The sequence below is a fragment of the Arvicanthis niloticus genome, chromosome 12 (genome assembly GCF_011762505.2).
Source record: "Arvicanthis niloticus isolate mArvNil1 chromosome 12, mArvNil1.pat.X, whole genome shotgun sequence".
In the NCBI taxonomy this organism is placed as follows: domain Eukaryota; kingdom Metazoa; phylum Chordata; class Mammalia; order Rodentia; family Muridae; genus Arvicanthis; species Arvicanthis niloticus.
Window position 1 is genome coordinate 6,460,986 of NC_047669.1, and position 20,430 is coordinate 6,481,415.

Genomic DNA, 20,430 nt, shown 5'->3' on the forward strand with positions numbered 1-20,430 from the left:
CTGGTGACCTGGGCTCCACCCAGGAACACACATAGACATCAACAGAGAGAACTACTATGCAGAGGTCATGCACATGCACTTCCTCTCACCTGTGCCCCAGTGAGTGAGTAAATGAATGAGTGAATAAATCTGACAATAAATGGAAGTAGAAAGTTCTAAAATATTCCTGGCTGTGCATCTGTCAACTTATATGTTTGTTGGATTCATGCTTGGTGGAGTGAGCGTTCAGAGACTGCCTGGGACTGATCTTGAAGGAGTCTGCACCTGACAGTCCTTCTCTAGTGTTACCAGCTGTGGTTTGTCTTGTCTTCTAGCAGCAGTGAAGACATTTTTACAGAACAGTATCACTACATCTCACAAGATCCTCTTTGTGGGTAAACAGTGGGACAGCACTGTGACAGTCCGTAACATGTAGTCAGTTCAGATCATCATCAGGTTCTAACTGCCACTACTGCAGTGACAAAAACACTGTCTCTGTGTACCTATCATTGTAGTGTTCCAGAGTTCTGTACCTTCTTTGGCCTATTTGTGAAAACAAACTTTTTCAATTTCCTGTGCTGGGTCCTATTGCTGGAACTGTATTCTGGAGATGAGCATTTGAAGGTGTATTTTTGTTTGTGTTGATTGTTTAGCCAGTTTTTCAGCCCAAGCCATAAAACATAAACCTCCTTACGCAGACTAAGGAAATCTGAGAATCTGCCCAGGAACCAATAGTGATCTTTGAGATTTGTCCAGAAGCTGATAAGGAACAGAAATGGATGCCCTTGCTTACATCCGTCTCTGGCTGAACATGCTCAGCTGCCTCTCTATGCTTCTCTGTAGGAAGCATCCAATGGCCAGGACAAAGCCAGCTCTAAGAACTGAGACCTTACCTTAATGTGTCTGCCACTCAGAGGAAAAATGTATTTAGCAAACATTTCTGATACATGATTTGTTGCACGAATATTTTTTTGTCAAATGTCTAAGTTTGGGGAAACATTTTTTAGAACTCTGTGTGTGTGTGTGTGTGTGTGTGTGTGTGTGTGTATACACACTCCAACATGTCTTTGTTTGTGGTGCTTGTGTATATGTGTGCTTGTGTTTGTGTCTACGTGTGTGTGTGATGTATGTGTGTTTCATCAGAGGACGCCGTGTGGAATCATTCTTCCACCTTTACATGGCCTCCTGGGATTGAACTCTGGTCATGAAGCTTACGTGGCAAGCGCTTTACCTGCCAAACCTTCCTTCAGCCCTTAAAACCAACTTTTAAATTATTTTTAGGATTAATATAAGTTTAGTAAGGTTATTGACTATGGTATCATTACACAAAAGTCAGTTCTTATTGGAAAGCCACATATTAGATAATGTTTAAAAATGATATTTATTAGCAATCAAAACATGCTCAGTAAGTTAAACAAAAGTCAGCCTAGCCCTTCAAGAGGAATTTTTATACTTTCTTAGAAGGAATAGAGCAATAGACGGACAGCCAAGAAGGCTCAGTATTGTTGTAAATGCCACTGCTCCCTCAATTAAAACTGACCTGCAGATAAAGTGCAGACTGACAGTGCTTGTGTGGACAGGGTGTGGCACATCTTGTACCTAGCGGGACTAAGGACAGAGACCTAATGAGCACATCAGACCAGGGCCATGTTCATGTTTTTCACCAGAATCTAAGAAGGGTGTCCCATTTGCTGGCGAAAGGCAAAGCCCACCAAAGATCAAGAGGCGTCATGTGCCATGGTCATGCCCAGTGTATTTCTACCTCAGATACCCACTCAATAAGAAACCAAGTTTGTTTATTCTTAAGAGAATAATCACAAATTAAAATTAAAATTTGTGATTGATAATAGAAAACAAACTCGAAGGGACTTAAGTAGGCGTGGAGGTTTTAGGAACAGTAAGGATTGGAGACTGGTCAAGTGTGACTGCTGTTAATTACTGCTGGAATCTTTACTATTAGTTGTTAAGATTTGTAATGTGTGTATGTGTTTTGTCTTCATGAATACCACATGTATGCCCACAGAGGTCAGAAGAGGGCATCGAATGTCTTAGAACCGGAGTTATAGACAGTTGTGAGCCGTTCTGTGGATTCTGGGAACCACAGATCCTCTGCAAGAGCATTTCTCGGAGACATTTACTCTAGCCTCAGTTATTAGTTGAGGTTTTAAGTTTATTATTATTGTGTGTATATGTTCATTAGTTTTGTATGCATGGACTTGTACATCACGGCACATGTGTGGAGATCAGGACATCATTTTAAGTGAGATCTGGAAGCAAATTCAGATTTTCAGATTTTGTGGCAAGCACCTTCCCCCACTGAGCTATCTCACCAGCATGAATGATTTGATTTTTGAAGGAAGAAACTCACCTCTCTCTTTCTTCTCCAGGTACATACCTCCAGATAAGCGAGAAGAAAATGACCAGTCAACCCATAAGTGGATGGTGTATGTCCGAGGGTCGCGGAGAGAGCCTAGCATTAATCACTTTGTGAAGAAAGTTTGGTTCTTCCTTCATCCTAGCTATAAACCAAACGATCTTGTGGAAGTTAGGTGAGCACACTAAGGTTCACTGAGTTTAAGAAAAGTGAGTAACTTTGTAATGTGCCGTAGGAATGTTTATACCATTAATGTGTCGCTCAGTGCCCACTCTCTGTCATCAGATAGCTTTTTGCTATGGTTTTCCTCTGCAGTTTTTCTAAGTGGCCCTGCCACCTCCTGTCATATTGTCACTGCTGTGTTGGTAGCCTTTGAAGGACCGGTGCATAGAAAGTGGTACCAATATTTAAATACAGCATTTTAACGTTACAGAAATGTTTACGGTTCCCCGTAATGTCACCGTTTCAGATGTAATCCTGTGGTATTTCTTTCTGTACACAGACTTACCTAGTACAGTTATCTCAGTGAGATGGGATGGTTATATGTACTGATGTGAAATTTATGTTATTTAGGTGCATTCTCTACATTTCTATATAATGTTAGCAGCTCCAAACACCATTACTATCTTGTACTTTATTGTTACTGTCAGTGAAATTTCCCACATCTCTGTGTGGCACAGAGCATTCTATTTATGGCCCTGCTGAATTTCTTAAAGTGACAAATATGCCCCCGCCCTGCCCCGCGCGTGTTGGGGTCTAGGAAAGAGTGTTGTCCTTTTCATACCTCTGGTTTCTGGGCCATCTTTTCTCCTTTCTTAAAAACACCTCAGTTCAGCAGGGTAGTAGTAGGGAATGCCTTTAATCTCAGCACTTGAGAGGCAGAAGCAGGAGGAACTCTGTAAGTTTGAGGCTAGCTTGGTCTACAGAGCTAGTTCCAGGATAGCCAGAGCTACAGCAAGAAGCCCTGTCTCCAAAAACAAAACCCTGAAACCTCAGTCCCGTTGCAGCCCATCCTGCCTGCCTCCTTCTTCATTGGGATTATCTATTATTTCCATATGAAGGATTCTTTGTTGCCCCTGTTGCTCTTTTCCACTAGAACTTTCTTGTCCTTGGGGTATATGCTCAGGAGTCACGGCGTAGCTGGGTCTCGGTTTACAAATATTCCCAAATTTCCAAGAAACCGCCAAATTGATGTCCAAAGCAGTTGTCCAAGTTTGCACTCCCACCAGCAATGGAGGAGTGTTCCCTTGCCCGACATCCTCACCAGCATCTGCTGTCACTTGAGTTTTTGATCTTAGCCATTCTGAAGGGTGTGAGATGGAATGTCACAGTTGGTTTGATTTGCATTTCCCTGATGACTAAGGACTTTGAACATTCTCACCATTCAGGATTCCTCTGTTGAAAAATCTCTTTTTAGCTCTGTACCCCATTTTTAAATTGGGTTATTTGGTTTGTTGATATCTAGTTTCTTGAGTTCTTTATATATTTTGGATATTAGCTTTCTGGTAGACGTGGAGTTGGTGAAAATCTTTTCCCATTTGTAAGGCTGGCCTTTTGTCCTATTGATGGTCTCCTTTGCCTTACAGAAGCTTTTCAGTTTGATGAGGTTATTGATTATTGATCTCAGTGCGAGCTGTTGGTGTTCTGTTCAGGAAGTTGTGTCTTGTACCAGTGTGTTCAAGGCTATTCCCTAATCTCTCTTCTGTCGGTTCAGGGTATCTGGTATTATGTTGAGGTCTTTGGTACACTTGGACTTGAGTTTGAGCAGGATGGTAGATAAGAATCTATTAGCATTCTCCATGTAGACATTCCATTAGACCAGCACCATTTGGTGAAGATGCTTTCCTTTGTCCATTGTATGTTTCTGGCTTCTTTATCAAAAATCAGGTGTCTATAGGTGTGTGGATATGTCTGGGTATTCTACCAACCTGTCTGTTTTTTATGTAAGTGCCATGCAGTTTTTATTACTATTGCTTTTGTAATACAGCTTGAAACCAGGGATGGTTATACCTCCAGAAGTTCTGTTATTATTGTTCAGGATTATATTAGCTATACTGTGGTGTTTTTTTTTTTTTTTTTTTTTTTTCTTCCTCAAATGAAGTATAATACTGACTGTTCAAGATCTGTAAAGAATGGTGTTGACATTTTGATGGAGATTGCGTTGAATCTGTAGATTGCTTTTGGTAAGATGCCATCTTTACTATGTTAATCCAAACAATCCATGAGCATGGGAGATCTTTCTATCTTCTGAGGTCTTTTTTGATTTCTTTCTTCAGGGACTTGAAGTTCTTGTCACATAGATCTTTACCTGGCTTGGTGAGAGTTAGCCCATGATATGTTATATTATCCATGGCTATTGTGAAGGGTGTTGTTTTCCCAATTTCTTTTTCAGTCTGGTTTTCTCCCTCCACCCCTTTGGTTAATTTTATACCCCGGCACATTGCTGAAGGTGTTTATCAGCTGTAGAAGTTCCCTGGTAGAAATTTTGGGCTGGCTTATGCACTGTCATATCATCTAGGAATAAAGATACGATCCTTTGGCTTCTTTTCCAGTTTGTATCCTCTTGTCTCCCTGAGTTATGTTGCTTTAGCTAGAACTTTGAGCACTATATTGAATAGCTATGGAGACAGTGGACAGCCTTGTCTTGTTCCTGATTTTAGTGGAATTGCTTTGAGTTTTTCTCCATTTAATTTGATGTTGGCTTACTGCATTATTGATGTTGGCATATTGCCTTATTATGTTTGTCTGTGTCCCTTGTATCCCTAGTCTCTCCAACATTTTTATCATGAAAGGTTGTTGGATTTTTGTCAAGGGATTTTTCAGCATCTAAAGAGAGATGGTCATGTGTTTTTTCTTTCAGTTTGTTTATATGGTGCATTCCATTGACTGATCATATATTGTACATCTCAGGGATGAAGCCTACTTGATCATGGTGGATGATCTTTTTTATGAGTTCGTAGATTTGGCTTACAAATATTGTAATTGGGTATTATACCCATGTTCGTAAAGGAAATTATTATATAATTCTCTTCTTTGTTGAATCTTCCTGTGATTTGCATATCAGGATGACTGTACCTCATAAAATGAACTTGGCAGTGCTCCTTCTGTTTCTATTTTATGGGACAGTTTGAGGTGTCTTAGCATCAGCTCTTTTCAAGTCTGGTAGACTTCTGTGCTAAAACAACCTGGCCCTGGGCTTCTTTTAGTTGGGAAACTTTTTTTTTTTTTTTTAAGAAATGCAAAAATGTATTTGTAATGGAAATATTTTATATCCTACCACTCACTGAATTTTTGTTTTTTAAACTAATTCACTTTAGATCCCACTCACTGCTGTCTCCCGGTCACCCTTTCCCACAATCCTTCCTCCGTCCCCCTCCCTTCTCCTAAATATCTCCTCTCCCCCTGGGTATCCCCCCTCACCCTGACACCTCAAGCCTGTGAGGTAGGTGTTTCCTCTCCCACTAAGCACAGAAGAGGCAGTCCAGCTAGTAGAGTGTATCTCACATATGGGCAGCAGTCAGACTTTTGATGGCTGTCTATTTCCTTAGGGGGTTATAGGTCTATTTACATGGTTTATCTGATCTTGCTATAACTTTGTAGTGGTATTTATCAAGAATATTATCCATTTATTTTAGATTTTTTTTTTCAATTTTGTGGAGTGAAGGTTTCTGACTGATTCTTTGGATTTCCTCAGAATCTGTTATTATGTCCCCATTTTTGTTTTTGATTTTGTTAACTTAGATATTCTCTCTCTGCCTTTTAGTTAGTTTGGTTAAAGGTTTGTCTATCTTGTTGGTTTTTCTCAAATAACCAACTCTTTATTTCATTGATTCTTTGTATTGTTCGCTTTGTTTCCGTTTTATTGATTTCAGTCCTGAGTTTGATATCTCTCTTGAATGTGCTCATTTCTTTTGTTCTAGGCCTTTCAAGTATGCTTCTAAGTTGCTACTATAAGATTTTTCCAATTTTTTTTATGTAGGCACTCAGTGCTCGGAACTTTCATCTTCGCACTACTTTCACTGTGTCCCATAAGTGTGGATATGTTTTGTCTTCATTTTCATTGAATTCTAGAAAGTCTTTGATTTCTTCCTTTATTTATACTTTGACCAGTGGTCACTGAGTAGAGAGTTGTTCAGTTCCATTAGTATGTAAGCTTTCTGGTTTTTCTGTTGTTAAAATCCACATTTAATCCGTGGTGGTCTGATAGGATACAGAGGGTTATTTCAATTTTCTTGTATCTGTTAAGGCTTGCTTTGTGACCGAGTATGTGGTCAGCTTTAGAGAAAGTTCCATGAGATACTGAGAAGATACATTTTTTTGATTTTGGGTGAAATGTGAAATGTTCTGTAAACGTCTGTTGTCCATTTGGTTTAAAACGTCTGTTGGCTCCATTGTTTCTATTTTTAAGTTTTGACTGGATGACCTCTCCATGGCAGGTGTGATACCAAAAATCTCCCACTATAAAAGTGTGAGGGTCAATGTATGATTTAAGCTTGAATAATGTTTCTTTTGCAAAGATGGGTGCTCCTCTATTTGGAGCACAGATGTTAAGAATTGAAACATCATCTTGGTGGATTTTTCCTTTGATTGAGTACTAAGTATTCTTTTGACGTCTGTTTTATTAGATATTGGAATGGCTACACCAGCTTATTTCCTGGGTCTATTTGCTCAGAAAACCTTTTTCCAACCCTTTACTCTAAGTTAACGCCTGTCTTTGATGTTGAAGTGTGTGTCTTGCATGCAGCAGAAGGTTCGATCCTGTTACTACATCCATTTTGTTAGCCTGTGTATTTGTATTGGGGAATTGAGTCCATTGATAATTGAGAAGTATCAGTGACCAGTAATTGTTAATTTCTGTTATTTTGTTTTTCTTAGTATATGTGTGAGAGTATGGGCGGGCAGGTTGTGGGCAGGTAAGAGAGTGTGTGGGGTGGGGGGAGCTCCATGTGGTTTTCTTCTTGAGGTGTTGTTGGTGTGAGATTATTTTTTGTGTTTCCATGGGTTAGAATTTTCCTCCTAGTACTTTTTCCAGGGCTGGATCTGTAGATAGATATTGCTTATGAATTTGACGTTATCATGGGATATCTTTTCTCCATCTAGGGTGATTAAAAATTTTACTGGATATACTAGTCTGGGCTGGTATCTGGTCTCTTAGAGTCTGTAGGACATCTGTCAGGGCCCTTCTGGCTTTTAGAGTGTCTGTGGGTGTGATTCTGAGAGCTCAGCCTCTTCTGTTCCTTACTCCTTTCCCTTCAATGTTCTTTCTTTGTTCTGTATGATGCCTTTTTTATTACGTGGCAAGGGGACTTTCTTTTCTGGTCCAATCTGTTTAGTGTTCTATAAGCTTCCTGTATCTTTATAGGCATGCCCTTCTTTACGTTTTGAATTGTTACTTTTACAGACATGCACAAATATACGCTTTTTAAAAAGCATTTAAAAATATTGAATGGATCCTGAGGAATACACCAGAGGTTGACATCTGATCTACAGACACACATGTACACTCACACACACACAGAGATACATATGTAGACTTGACATTCCATGTGGGTCCTGAGGAGTGAACCTGAGTGTCAAGCTTGAATCATAGTTTTCTTGACTGTATGCTTTTGCTGCTTACAGTTGCAGAAACTGCCAGATGTGTAGTGCACATCTTTAATCCCAGTACTCAGATGCAGAGACAGGTTGTGTTCAAAGCCAGTCTGGTGTACATAGCGGGTTCTAGAACAGCCAGAAATCCATAATGAGACCCTGTCTCAAAAATGGAGAGGTCACTTACTCTGTTTTTAAGCAAGTTTTTAAATATACTAAATAATTTGCATGCATCTCCCGTATTAATTAGACTTTGAGCTTCCTTTTCTTTCTTTTCTAGTTTTTAAGATAGGGTATTGGGATACTCTTGCTTGTCTCTCCCAACTGCTAATATGGCAGGCAGTATGTACATGCGTGTATTTGGTCTTGGGTGTCATCAAGACCACAGTTTCATGTATGTTGAAAAGCACTCTATTCACAAAGCCTCATCTGAGCCCTGATTTTCGGTTTCGAAGTCTTTCTTTTTTAAGATAATTGACTCACTGCATACCCATAACTGGCCTAGAACTCTGCCTCTGCTTTTGTCTCTCTGTCCCTCTGCCTCTGCCTCTGCCTTAAAGAAGTGCCTCCACACCCAGTCTTGGCTTTTCACTTTTTGATGTTTGTGATCTCTTACTAATAGTAGCATCCCCAAGATCTAACATGGTTCCTAGAACTAGTAAATACCCATTTCATGTGTGATGGAGAATGAGTTACTTAGATTGTCAGATAGGCAGTTTCATAGGAGGTAACTCTGCTTGCTGGTAAGTTTTAAATTATACTGAGCAGAGGCCTAAATTTCTGTGAGTTCTTTTTTCAGGGGTAGGGGTTGAGACAAGGCCTTGCTATGTAGCCCTGGCTGTTGTGGAACTTACTATGTAGACCACACTGGCCTCTCATGTGGGCCGTCCTCTTGCCTTAACCTCCCACATGCTGGGATTGCAGGTGTGTACTTCTAACTGCTGAAAAGAAGATGGGTCTGTGCCTTGGTGCCAGACATAATCATAATGCTTCTTCTCTAGTAGATTTCAAATATTTGAAAGAGGCTCTTGAGTCTCTTCCATTGTCTTTATTTCAGATGTCATGTATGTACGTGTACTGTGCTCCCTATCACTAGTTTATAGACCGTGACATACTCCAGCTTAGCTTATTCCTCTTAAAATATGAGACACAACATTCCAGATTTGGTGGGGTGTAACGTAGGGTGATAAAAGTAGCCTGTGTCTTGGCTTCAGTTATAACTTAGAATCTTCTCTATGGGACTCCCAAGTTTGCTTGTACCTGGTGTCAGAATTAATTGGATTTACACTGATTTGATGTAATTTGATACACCTGCTGAAGAACGACAGTTAAATTCTTTTTAGTCAGAGCCCAAATGTGTTTCTCATGATCAACAGATCTTATCACATGACCTGATGAAGTGTACAGGTTTCTTCGGGGAAGCCGTAGTTTTCCTACTTGGCTCATTTGTCACGTCCACCTTTGTCCGGCTTCCTGAGAGCTCTGGGAGTAAACTTTGTTAAGTGACTCACTGAGTGTGTTGGACGCCAGGCTTTTTGTGGAGATTACAGAAATGAATGCCTGGTCTCTTCATTTGGGGAGTTTAATGGACTGTCCCTAGGCTCGGTGCATATGAGACTAAAGTGGCCTAGTGTGACACCAGTCTGACAGCAGCTTACCATACTGTTGTGCATCTAGAGCAGGACTGGCTAGTGAGGAGATCTGCCACCATGGGCATTTGAACTAGCACGGTGGTGAGAGCATGGCCTCTGTAGCCTGGGACTTGAATTTGAATTGATGTTTTACTGCGTGCTTACTGTGTGGCCTTAGCAGTTGAACTGTGCCTGAGGATGGTGCTTCATGAAGTTGTGAACATTGGTCAAGTTAGTAGATCCAAAAGGTTCAGAACAGTATTTGTATTAAGGAAATAACTCTGAATGTTTGCCACTGTCACCATGGGAATCAGAAGTGTTCATCCGAGGAAGAACTTGGAAAAGCGTTTTAGTTCTTTGAAGCTCTTCCATGTAAAGAAATGATTTATTTATTCATTGTGATTCCAAATCTACAGCTTTCATGCAGCAGATAGGCCTAGCTGGCATTGAACTCCTCTGCCATGGCCCTCCCACTGCCCACAGGAGTCATGCCCAGCTGAAACCTTCAGTGAGTAGTGCAGCAAGAGTTATATAAGTAACTGGAAGACTGGTTGGCCACAGCTGGTGGTTTTTTCCTGGTCACTGATAGTTTCAACAGAATGGATGTAAACCTGTAGTGCCTCTGGTGTTAAAGCCATGGAGGTGGAGAGAACAAATTTAAGGCAGATGCAAAACCAGACTCAGAAAGTCGTCTACACGTACTCTGTCCTTGTCCTTAGAGACTGCTGTTCTTGGCAAACACATGGAGCCTGGGGGATGGCTGGCTTTGTTGTAGTCTGGCACATGGAGCAGTTATATACTAGCTTGCTATAAAATGGAGTCACTCTGGCTCAGATGTAGAGGACTGATCTCGCTGTGATTACCGTGGTTATTTTCTCTGCTTTCCAGGCTGCTCTTGAATTCAGGACTTCTGCCTCGGACGCTTGCTTCTGGATCTGCTTGTTAGTTCTCGTCTGTTAGGCTCCTCTCAGGTTCTGTTGTGTGAGACTCTGACCTAACTCAAATCATGTCTTAGTTTTCCAAAAGCTTATGCCACAGAATGCCTTCCCTCCCAATCTTAGCATCTAATTACAGTAATTCTGACTCAGAGATTCATAGGTGTTTTCCGTTTACAAATCTGAAATACTTCAAAATCTCAATTAAATTTCTAAATTTTCTTATTATGGAAAATTTTACATGTACACAAAAGCAAAGATTATAATGAACCTCCATGTGCCAAATCTATTAGTAACACTTTGCCTGTCATTCATTCATTTCCCTTTTTTTCTTCATAAATTATATTGTGACTGAATAGTCTTTAGTTCCTTAGAATTCAAGTATACACTCTTCACTCTAAGATGCAGCCCCCTGTGTAGGGAAGATCATATTATGAACAGCTTGCTTTCTTTTTACCCAGTCCTTTTAGCAGATAATACCAACTCAGTTACCACTTTTAGATTGAACATGATTATGATTTATTTTGGTTTGGGATGTACATCTTGCATCCTGTGCCTGTCAGTCGGTTTCTAACACTGTAGTGTCACATTTTCATACTAGTTCCATTTAAGAAACGACCTTGGATTATACAGTTTGTACCTCTTATCTATAATTATTTAGTAATAAGTTTTATGTAGATTTGAGTTACAATTTTATTAGCTCTGTGTGTGTGTGTATGTGTAACTCAACATGATTTAGCATCTCATGAAGAAACCTAATTGGTTTTGGGGAAGATGTGAATTTCTCTTAGGAAAACTTTTTTAGAATGAGACTATAAACACAGGTGAATGTGTAAAATTTCTGCTTTTCCCTAGAGAGCCCCCCTTTCATCTGACTAGAAGAGGCTGGGGTGAGTTTCCTGTCAGAGTGCAAGTCCACTTTAAGGACAGCCAGAACAAGCGGATAGATATCATACACAATCTGAAGGTACTGTAGCAGAGCATTGTTCCTTAGAAACACAGTGTCTGTTTGCATTACCTGCTTTGACCCCAAGGATCGTGGCTTCAGATGGTGGAAGCAGGGTAATCCTTTGAGCTTATGATGCTTACGGCTGCAGCCGTCTTCTCCTCAAAGCAGGGGAGGCAGCTATTTGACACTATGTGCTCTCTAAAAAGGCGAACTAACTCCAAGTAAAGAAAAGATTCAATTCTTTATCAAACATACCATTAATATGTTGCTCGAGACCCTGTTGCTCTAGCCTGTTACTAGAAAATTAAATAAATTAATTTTCACATGAAAATTAAGGTAAGTGAACATATTTGGGCAACAATGCGTAAACTTGTAATCGTTGAAATCGAGATCCTTTATTAGTTCATGAAGCTTATTATAGAGCCATTATAATTCCTATCTCTTAAACATATGTATATATATATAGCATATATAATTAGTGTTACAGTACACGAAGGCAGAGCATTGGCACTGCATGCAAAAGAGTATGAGCATGTACAAGTCTGTGTTCAATGAGTAAGACACTAGATTCCACCTCCGGCACTAATAGAAACAATAAAACAGCTTTTAGAGCTCTGATGTAGCGTAGGAGTGGGAGAGCACTTGGCTAGCATGTACAAGAAATTCTCAGTACCATGTATAATTTTTTTAAAGGTTAAAACAAAACAAATAATACCAAAATGTTGGATTAACTGAAATAATAATATTGTGGCCAGTTTTTCGGCTCCCTTTTGTTTGCTTTGTGTTTTGTATTTGTTTTTTAAATTTTTTTTTTTTTGCAATTACATAATAAATACATGTAAATACTATCATTGGAAGACCATCATTCTCAAAGTTCTTCTTGGATTCTTTGTAGTAGAGGCAGTAAGTTGTGTCATTCATATGTGATTTAATCCAACAGTGTGCTTTCCTCAGGTCACCCTTTTGTGGTTATCATTTGAGCTCCCAAAAACTGAACTAAATAAAGTTGAATGTATCTGAAGAGTTTTCGTCTTTGTTACCTTTGTTGTACAGATGTCTCTATTTTACTCTGAGCCGTTGGGATTTTCCTTCTGTTGATGATGGACAGCAAGCACTGTCTGTTTCTCCAGCGTGTGTTTTCATGGGCTTAGGGGGGAATGGAAAGAAGCTTTAAAGCTTGGGGCCTTTGATCAGAAGGGCAGGCGCTGCCCCTACCATTTCTTGCAGGAAAGGTCTTGAATAGTTTTTGGTTTTTAAAAACATACATGATTTTATTTTTTACATATGAGTGTTTTGCCTGAATGTATGTATGTGCACAGCATGCTTGACTAGTGACCACAGAGACCAGTAAAGGGCATCAGATCTCCTGAAAGTGGAGTTACAGAGAGTTACAAGTCGCCATGTGGGTGTGGGGAACAGAAGCCAAGTCTCTGCAATAGCTCAGTACTCTTAACCATTGAGCCAGTTCTCCAGCCCCAGTTACTCACTGCATACCATTTTATTTGGCAGTGGATCTAGCCCTAATTCATCAACTAAGGGGCGTGTTTACATAGTTCTTACCTGTTATGTTTTTTTTTTTTTTTTTTTTTTTCTGGTTCTCAGTGGAAGATTATTTGAGACACAGTTTTTTGGTTGTTTGCTGTGTTCATGTTTGAGATAGGTTCTCACTATGTAGCTCAAACTGGCCTATAACTCACAGAGATCTGTCTACCGCTGCCTACCACTGGCATTAAAGGTTTGTACCACCACACCTAGTCCTAATGAACAGTATTTTAAAATTATAGTAAAGTACATTAAAAAAAGAATTTACTATTTTTTAACTATGTGTCTGCATAGGTGCCCACGGAGACTAGACAGGTTATAGAGATATTTATTTCTATCTTTAGAGGCATGGATATAACCTACAGCTGCGCTTGTCTTTTGCGCAGCTGTCGTCTTGGCTAAGAGCTTAAATGGTAAACCTTTAGATCTCAGGATCCAGACAACCCAGACTCGCTGCTCAGGCCACAGAACCTGCAGTATCCTTCCCCCACCACAGATGCCCATAGGTACCCTACTAACACCTAACTCTCTCTATATAACTCAAACTGCCAGGATCTCTCACCTGGAAAAGTACCCACTCCAAAGCAGGTATTAGTGACCGTACATCGTGTCCCTGTCCCACCTCCCTGCCTCCCATCCTGGAATCAGGAAGATATGAGAAGAGGCTGTCATCGTATAGGCTCTGGTTTCCTTCCTCCATTGCCCCTATCATGCTGTCTGTCATTATGTGGGCTTGAGCAGCCATAACAGCCAGCCATACTGCTCTCTCTCTGTCCTTGGCATTGGTAACTCTTCTAATAAACTTCTTTCTCTGTGTCCCCCCTGAAGCCACATCTGAAATCTGTCACCACCATTACTTGTGTTACTGCTTTTAAGCTTCAGAGCATCAGAGTATGGCGGACTGAATGGCCTTGCCTGTATGAGCTGCTGTACAGCTGCCCTGGTTTGCAGTCGTTGACCCTTAGAGCCCATGCTTACTGTTCCACCCAGATTCACTTAGTCTTGTGTATTTTTGTTTTTCTGCCCTACTTACTGTTTTTCCTTTTAGTCTTACTATACAGTGTTTGTACTGATAAGATATCAAAATAATTATTTTTTTTTAGCGTGGGATATAAATTGAAATGCTGCAGTAGTAAGAATTTCAATGTAATTGTAAACTCTTGTTAGTTTCCTTCCCTCAGTTTATACTCCTTGCTTTAAAAATAAATCTGTGGTGCCAGTGTATTTCAAGTATTTAATGTTAACTGTTCCTTTTAAATTTTCATTCATAATTTTCCCATCTTGCTTTGTAACTACACACTATGTGCAGTTGCATGTGTATTTCTGTAGCCTGCCATTTGAAATATTTTTACACAACTTTATCAGCTTATCTCAGTGCCACCTAATACTGTACAAGTTGACCTGATGTGATTTAGTGAAACATTCTTTATTGGTTTTTTTCTTTATATTTAAGGCTGCAGAAAACCTGTGTGAAGCCTCATTTTCGGATTGCCCTTAGAATGGATTTCTAAAGTGTACAATTTATAAAAACTTCATGATTAATTTTTGACTTTACTCAAATTTCCCCCAGAGTATTGAGGATCAGCTTGCAGTGAACTGGTGTTAGGTGCTCAGTTTCATGATCACAGTGAAGTCTAATGTGTCCCCTTTATCTTTGAATAGCTGGATAGAACCTACACTGGCCTACAGACCCTGGGTGCAGAGACGGTACGTACCATTGCTCAGCCCTGTATGGGGGAAGGTGTTGTGCTCATGGGAGTGTGGGGGGGGCGGTGTGTGTGTGTGTGTGTGTGTGTGTGTGTGCGTGTGCATGCATATGTGCATGCTGTACTCAGTTCACATGTGTAATACAGGGTCACACCTCATAGCCTAGGTCACCTCAAATCCAGACTTCCCACCTCAGCCTCTTGAGTGCTAGGATTTGTGACTACCCCAGCTGACTATTATTTTTATTTAACAACAACAAGATGAGTATTGGGTTTTTTGTTTTGTTTTTTTGAGCTGATTTTTCTCCTCCACCCCACCTAGTATGTTTTTTTTTTTCCTTTTTTTTTTCTAGTTGTGGTTTAAAATATGACAGTTTCAGGATCTGAACCATTTCCAACATGTACGTCAATGACATGAAATATGTTCACAGTGATGTCAGCCATCTCCCGAGCTGTTTTCATCTTACGAGTCCATACTTAGAAGTTACCCCTGCTGCTTTCCTTGTTGTCCGTGTGACCTGCCTCCTTTATGTGGTTGGACTCACAGAGCATTTGGCTTCCTTTAACTCCCTCACTGCAGGACATGCAGGATCTTCAGGGTTTGTCTATGTTGTAGGAGACAGTGAGCCCATCCCCCCTTTTTAAGATTTATCTTCACATTTTTTATTTGCATGAACTTTCTACCTGTGCGCATATATATATATATAAAATCTCAAGGACATGTGTGCCTAGTTGTCCTTAGGGGCCAGATTGAGGGTGGATCCCCTGGAGCTAAAATTAAAGATACTTGTGAGTCACCATGTGCGTGCTGGGACCTGAACAAAGGTCCTTCACAAGAGAAAAATTGCTTTTTTTTTTTTTTTTTTTTTTTTTTTTTAAGACTTACTTTACTTTTAATCTTGTATAAGTGTGTATCTGAATATGTGCCGTGTGTGTATAGGTGTCCACAGAGGCCAGAAGATTCAGTCCCCTGGAGCTGGAGTTATAGGTGGTTGCAAGCCACCTGATGTGGGTCCTCGGAATTGAATTCCGGTCCTGTTCTTAAGCACTGAGCCATCTTTCCAGCCCCTTAAGCCTTTTAATTTTGTATTTATATATGTGAGTGTTTTGCCTTCATGCATGTGTACCATATGTATGAAGAAGGCCTCAGATCCCTTGGAACTGGACTTACTTGCAGTTGTTAACTAACATGGAGAACTAGTAATTGATCCCAGTGATCTGCAAGAGCAGTAAGCACGCCTAACCAGTGGGTCATCTCCTGCCCTCCTTCCTTTTTAAAACTAAATATGCTCTGTTTGTGTGTGCACATGTTGCTTGTTTTTCATGTGTTCATGAACACTTGGGTGGAATCTGCTTTTTGGCTGTTGTAATAGTGGGGCTTACACATAGCATTTGGTTTCTGTTTTCAGTTCATTTAGGCATATATCCAGAAGTGAAATTGCATCTTACGCTAATGCTATTTTCAGTATTTTGAATGGCATCTTTTATGGAATTTTATATTGTCACCACAAGTATGGCGTCTAGATTGTTCACATCTCTATTGGTGCTTGTTATTTTTCTGGTTTAAGTTACAGGTAGTCACTATTACAGTTGTAAAGGGGTTGGCATTTTAAGATGACTAGTGATAGCAAGCATTATTTTTATGGGCTTGTTGATAGTATTTTCTTTCAGGAAACGTCTGTTCAAATCCTTTGGCCAGGATAATGATTCAGTCTCTTTTCTATTGTTATGCTAAAGGCCATGACCAGAGCAACTTGTGTGAATATACATGAACATGTGTGTTTATATATACATGAAAATGTCCCATTTTAATAGACTGTCAGATAGCTTAGTAGGTTAAAAATGCTGGCCACTAACCTTTGTGATCTGAATTTCATCTCTAGAATACACTTGGGGCTAGGAGAGAACTAGTATTTGCAGATTGTCCTCGGGCATCCACATACACACAATTAAATAAAGGTAGAAAAGAAATTAAAAGGAAAAAAAACCCTTTTTGTTTTAATTTTTAAAAAGGATTTATTATTTTATATCTATGAGTATCTTGTCTGTATATATTCATGTGTACCACATTCGTACCCGGTGCCTGAGGAGGTCAGAAAAGGTTATTGCCTTAGGGCTGGAGTTACAGATGGTTGTGAGCTGCTATGTAGATGATAGGAATTGAACCCAGATCTTCTGGAGGAATAATCAGTGCTTTTAACTGCTGAGCCATCTCTCTAGCCTGAAAATCAGAGTCTTACTCATGCTAGGTTGTGGGATTTTTGCCTGTGCTTTTACTGTCCAAGAGCTGAATGATGAGTAAGGGTCAAGGCATCCCCTGTATTTTCTTCTGAGCGCCTGTTTTAGCACAGGGCTTGTGTGTGGCAGAGGGCAACTTCTGGGAGTTGGTCCTCTCCTTCCACTCTGGGTTTGGAGGATGGGACTCAGGTCATCGGTCTTGGTGGCAAGACCTTTACCCTGAGCTATCTCCTTGGCCCATTTTTAGCTCTTATGTGTACGCACTTAGTTAACTTGGTTATACTATAAGTTCCAACTTCATTTATATGTGGATACACAGTTTTCCTAGCTCCATTTACTGAAAAGACTGGCCTTTTTATTTCAGAGTGGTTGATACTTCACTTAAAGATAACTTGGCATACCTGTAATTTATTCTGTTGGTCCAGGTGTCTGTTTTATTGTTCCAAATACTGTTTAATAACTCATGCTTTATAATAAGCTTTGGAACTTGGAAAATATAAGGCTTCCAGTTTTATTCTCTACCCTTGTGCTTTTGTATTTACTGTATATCTGCAATCATCATAACTAGCTAGCTAAATCTTGAGTTTATAGCAGTGTACTTTATGATACCAGAAGATACGAAGTACCTTCAGTGTGCTTTCACTGGTCAGATACTAGGACTGAAGACATAACTGAGATAATCTCTGTTCTTGCGGGGTTACTCTAGATGGCTTTGAGCATAAGGATAGTGACTCAGTCTCTTTGCTATGCTAAAGGCATAAAGAGAAAGGACTTATTTCATTTAATAGCTCCCAAGTCATAATTCAGTGGTTCTCAACCTTCCTAATGAAAGGGTCATCTGGCTCACCCTAGGGGGTCACCACCACAGGTTGAGAGCCACTGTCACAGCTCATCACTGAGGACAGAAGCTCAAGCAAAAGCTTGGAATCAGGAACTGAAGCAGGAACCATTACTGCTTCCTAATTTGTCCTTCATGGTGTGCTCAGCCTGTTTTCTTACATAACTCAGAACTACCAGCCCGGGGGTAGCATTGTCCATAGTGGGCTGAGCTCTCTGTCACCAAGTATTAAAGGTGCTCGACAGGCTTACCCCTGATGGAGGCATTTTCCCAGTTGAGGCTCTTTCTTCCCAGATGACCCCAGCTTATATTAAGTTAACAAAAAGTAACCAGCACAGACAGTAAACACTAAACAAAGAAGCAAATAAGACAGTTTCAATCTCAATTACAATAGGTGTGCTAAAGAAGAGAGGCTGGTGAATGGGGAACTTACATTAAGTCACAGTGGCTGGGGAAAGTCTTCCTGAGAGGTGACCCTGAGAGGTGACGCTTGAGATGTCTTGGTAGGAAGGTGGCCATAGGGGAAGAGTGTTGTAAGCTGTAGAAGCAGTAAGTGGGAGGACAGGGACTCCACCAAGGTGTCCTTGTATTAAAGTGGATGATGAACATCTCCTTCTGGACACTGCAGTTGTCTGCTGGGATGTGGTTAGACTCACCTGCTTTCTGGACGGGCTTGAGCTCTGTCGCACTGATGATGGACTCATGCGCCTGCTTGTCCCGCACTGTGTAGGTAGTGGATGTTGAGCTTCATCGCCATTCACTTGGTGAAGACTACGTTTATCCTCAGTCATCTGAGTCAGACATATCCGATGCCCCTCCTCCATCCCTGACGATTCCAGCCCCAGTGAAAGCCTCACCAGTGCCCCGGTCCCCTGAGCCTGCATCTGCCGCCCCTGTGGGAGAAGGTAACTGGTCTTTGTTGAGAGAATCACTCTCTGGGCATTCTCATGTGTGAATATCTGACTTCTGCTTGCAGCAGCTCAGATTAAATAGGCATGCTGCTTCTAGCTTACAGTTCTACTATGAAAATAGCTGAACTTACGCCTTCTTGGTAATAAGTTTTTCATAAATTTCTACATTTTAGAAGGGTGAAAGGTTACAATAATCACTGAATTTTTATCCTTTTTAAACATCTTATTTTGTTAACTGTCCCCGAGTGCTTTGGCTATAGGTATGTCTGTTCACCACATGCACACCCTGTGCTCACAGAAGTCAGAGGAGGACATCAGATCCCCTAGAGCTGGAGTTCCAGATGCTTGTGAGCCATCTTGTGGAGGTTGGGAATCAATCCCAGGTCCTCTGAGTGGCTCTCAGCTTCTGGGTTGCAACCCCCTGGGGCAATCAATCAGTATTCTTAAAGCAAAGGCATCTCCAGCCCCTTCATTTTTATCCTTTGCTGAAAACTTTCTGATTCAGGTTCTCATTGTGTGAACAGGAGACTTTAATGTTACATATTCAATCTTCTGTAAAAAAAAAAAAACATTCAATATCAACATTTTATCATATTTTATGATATCTTATCATTCAATAAGAATATAAATGTATTAATGTTTATTTAAGTTTTTATATATAAGCAGTTGATTCCCAGGTATACCTGGGAGGAGTAATCTGTTCAGGTAAACCTGAGGAGAGTAGAGAAGCTGGCTCAGCTATAATGGGCTTTGCATGCAAGCATGAGGACCTAAGTTCAGATGCCAGTCAATATTAAGGCTAGATGAGATGAGGCAGTTTATCTCTGTAACCCTTCACTGGGGTCGAGAGACAGGTAGGTTCTTAGAGCTCACTGGCCAGCCAGTACAGCCAAATTGGTGACCTCCATGTTCAGTGAGAGCAACGGAAGAAGGCACCTGCATCAACCACATGCATGTACACACACACACACACACACACACACACACACACACACACACACATCTCTACCTGTCTGAAAATTTCTTCAAAGACTCCCTCAGATGTACTTATCCTAGTGACTCCAAATCTAGTCAACAATGAGAATCTCTCTGTCACCGTGACTTACAAATGCATTGATTTTAGATTATTTTATTTTATGTATGTGAATAGTTTGGTTCTATGTATATATGTGCACCATATGTTTGCTTGGTCCCCATGGAGATCAGAAGAGCGTATCAGACCCCCTGGAACTGAAGTTACAGATGTTTGTGAAGAGAACAAGTACTCTTAACTGCTGAGCCATCTTTCTAGCTGCAACATTATTTTTGAACCCTTACCATATATCCCTCATAGGCTTACATTCATCTCAGAGTGAAAATGCACGACTTCTCAAGAGTCTCCAAAGTATTTTTTTTTTTTTTTTCTGTTAGTAATTCATTTTGGGCTTTTATGACATGGTTTCTTTGTGCAGCTCTGGCTGTCCTGGAACTTCCTTAGTCAATCAGGCTGGCCTTGATCTCACAGAGATCTGCCTGCCTCTGCCTCCCGAGTGCTGTGAGTTCTTAGATTTATTTTGATGTATGTACATCGCTTGTGTGTACCCAATGTGTGCAGGAGCCCACTAAGGCCAGAAGAGTGTCAAATCCCTTGAAGCTGGAGTTACCAGCAGTTGTGAGCTGCCCAGTGTGGGTATTAACTCAGACTTTGGTCCTCTGCAAGAGTAGCAAATGCTCTTAACCATTGCGGCAGTGGTTA

General features: G+C 40.5%; 1 protein-coding gene across 9 annotated transcripts in view; it reads left to right on the forward strand.

The window, feature by feature from the left end:
• The window catches only part of Yeats2 (YEATS domain containing 2), an 88,961-nt gene that overhangs the window by 21,267 nt on the left and 47,264 nt on the right, over nucleotides 1–20,430 (forward strand). For all 9 annotated transcript variants that reach the window (XM_034515358.2, XM_076942671.1, XM_034515356.2 and 6 more), the window contains 4 exons: nucleotides 2,367–2,528; nucleotides 11,367–11,478; nucleotides 14,665–14,709; nucleotides 18,515–18,689. In XM_034515358.2, the coding sequence (XP_034371249.1) occupies nucleotides 2,367–2,528; nucleotides 11,367–11,478; nucleotides 14,665–14,709; nucleotides 18,515–18,689 (494 nt within the window). The remainder of the gene's footprint in view (nucleotides 1–2,366; nucleotides 2,529–11,366; nucleotides 11,479–14,664; nucleotides 14,710–18,514; nucleotides 18,690–20,430) is intronic.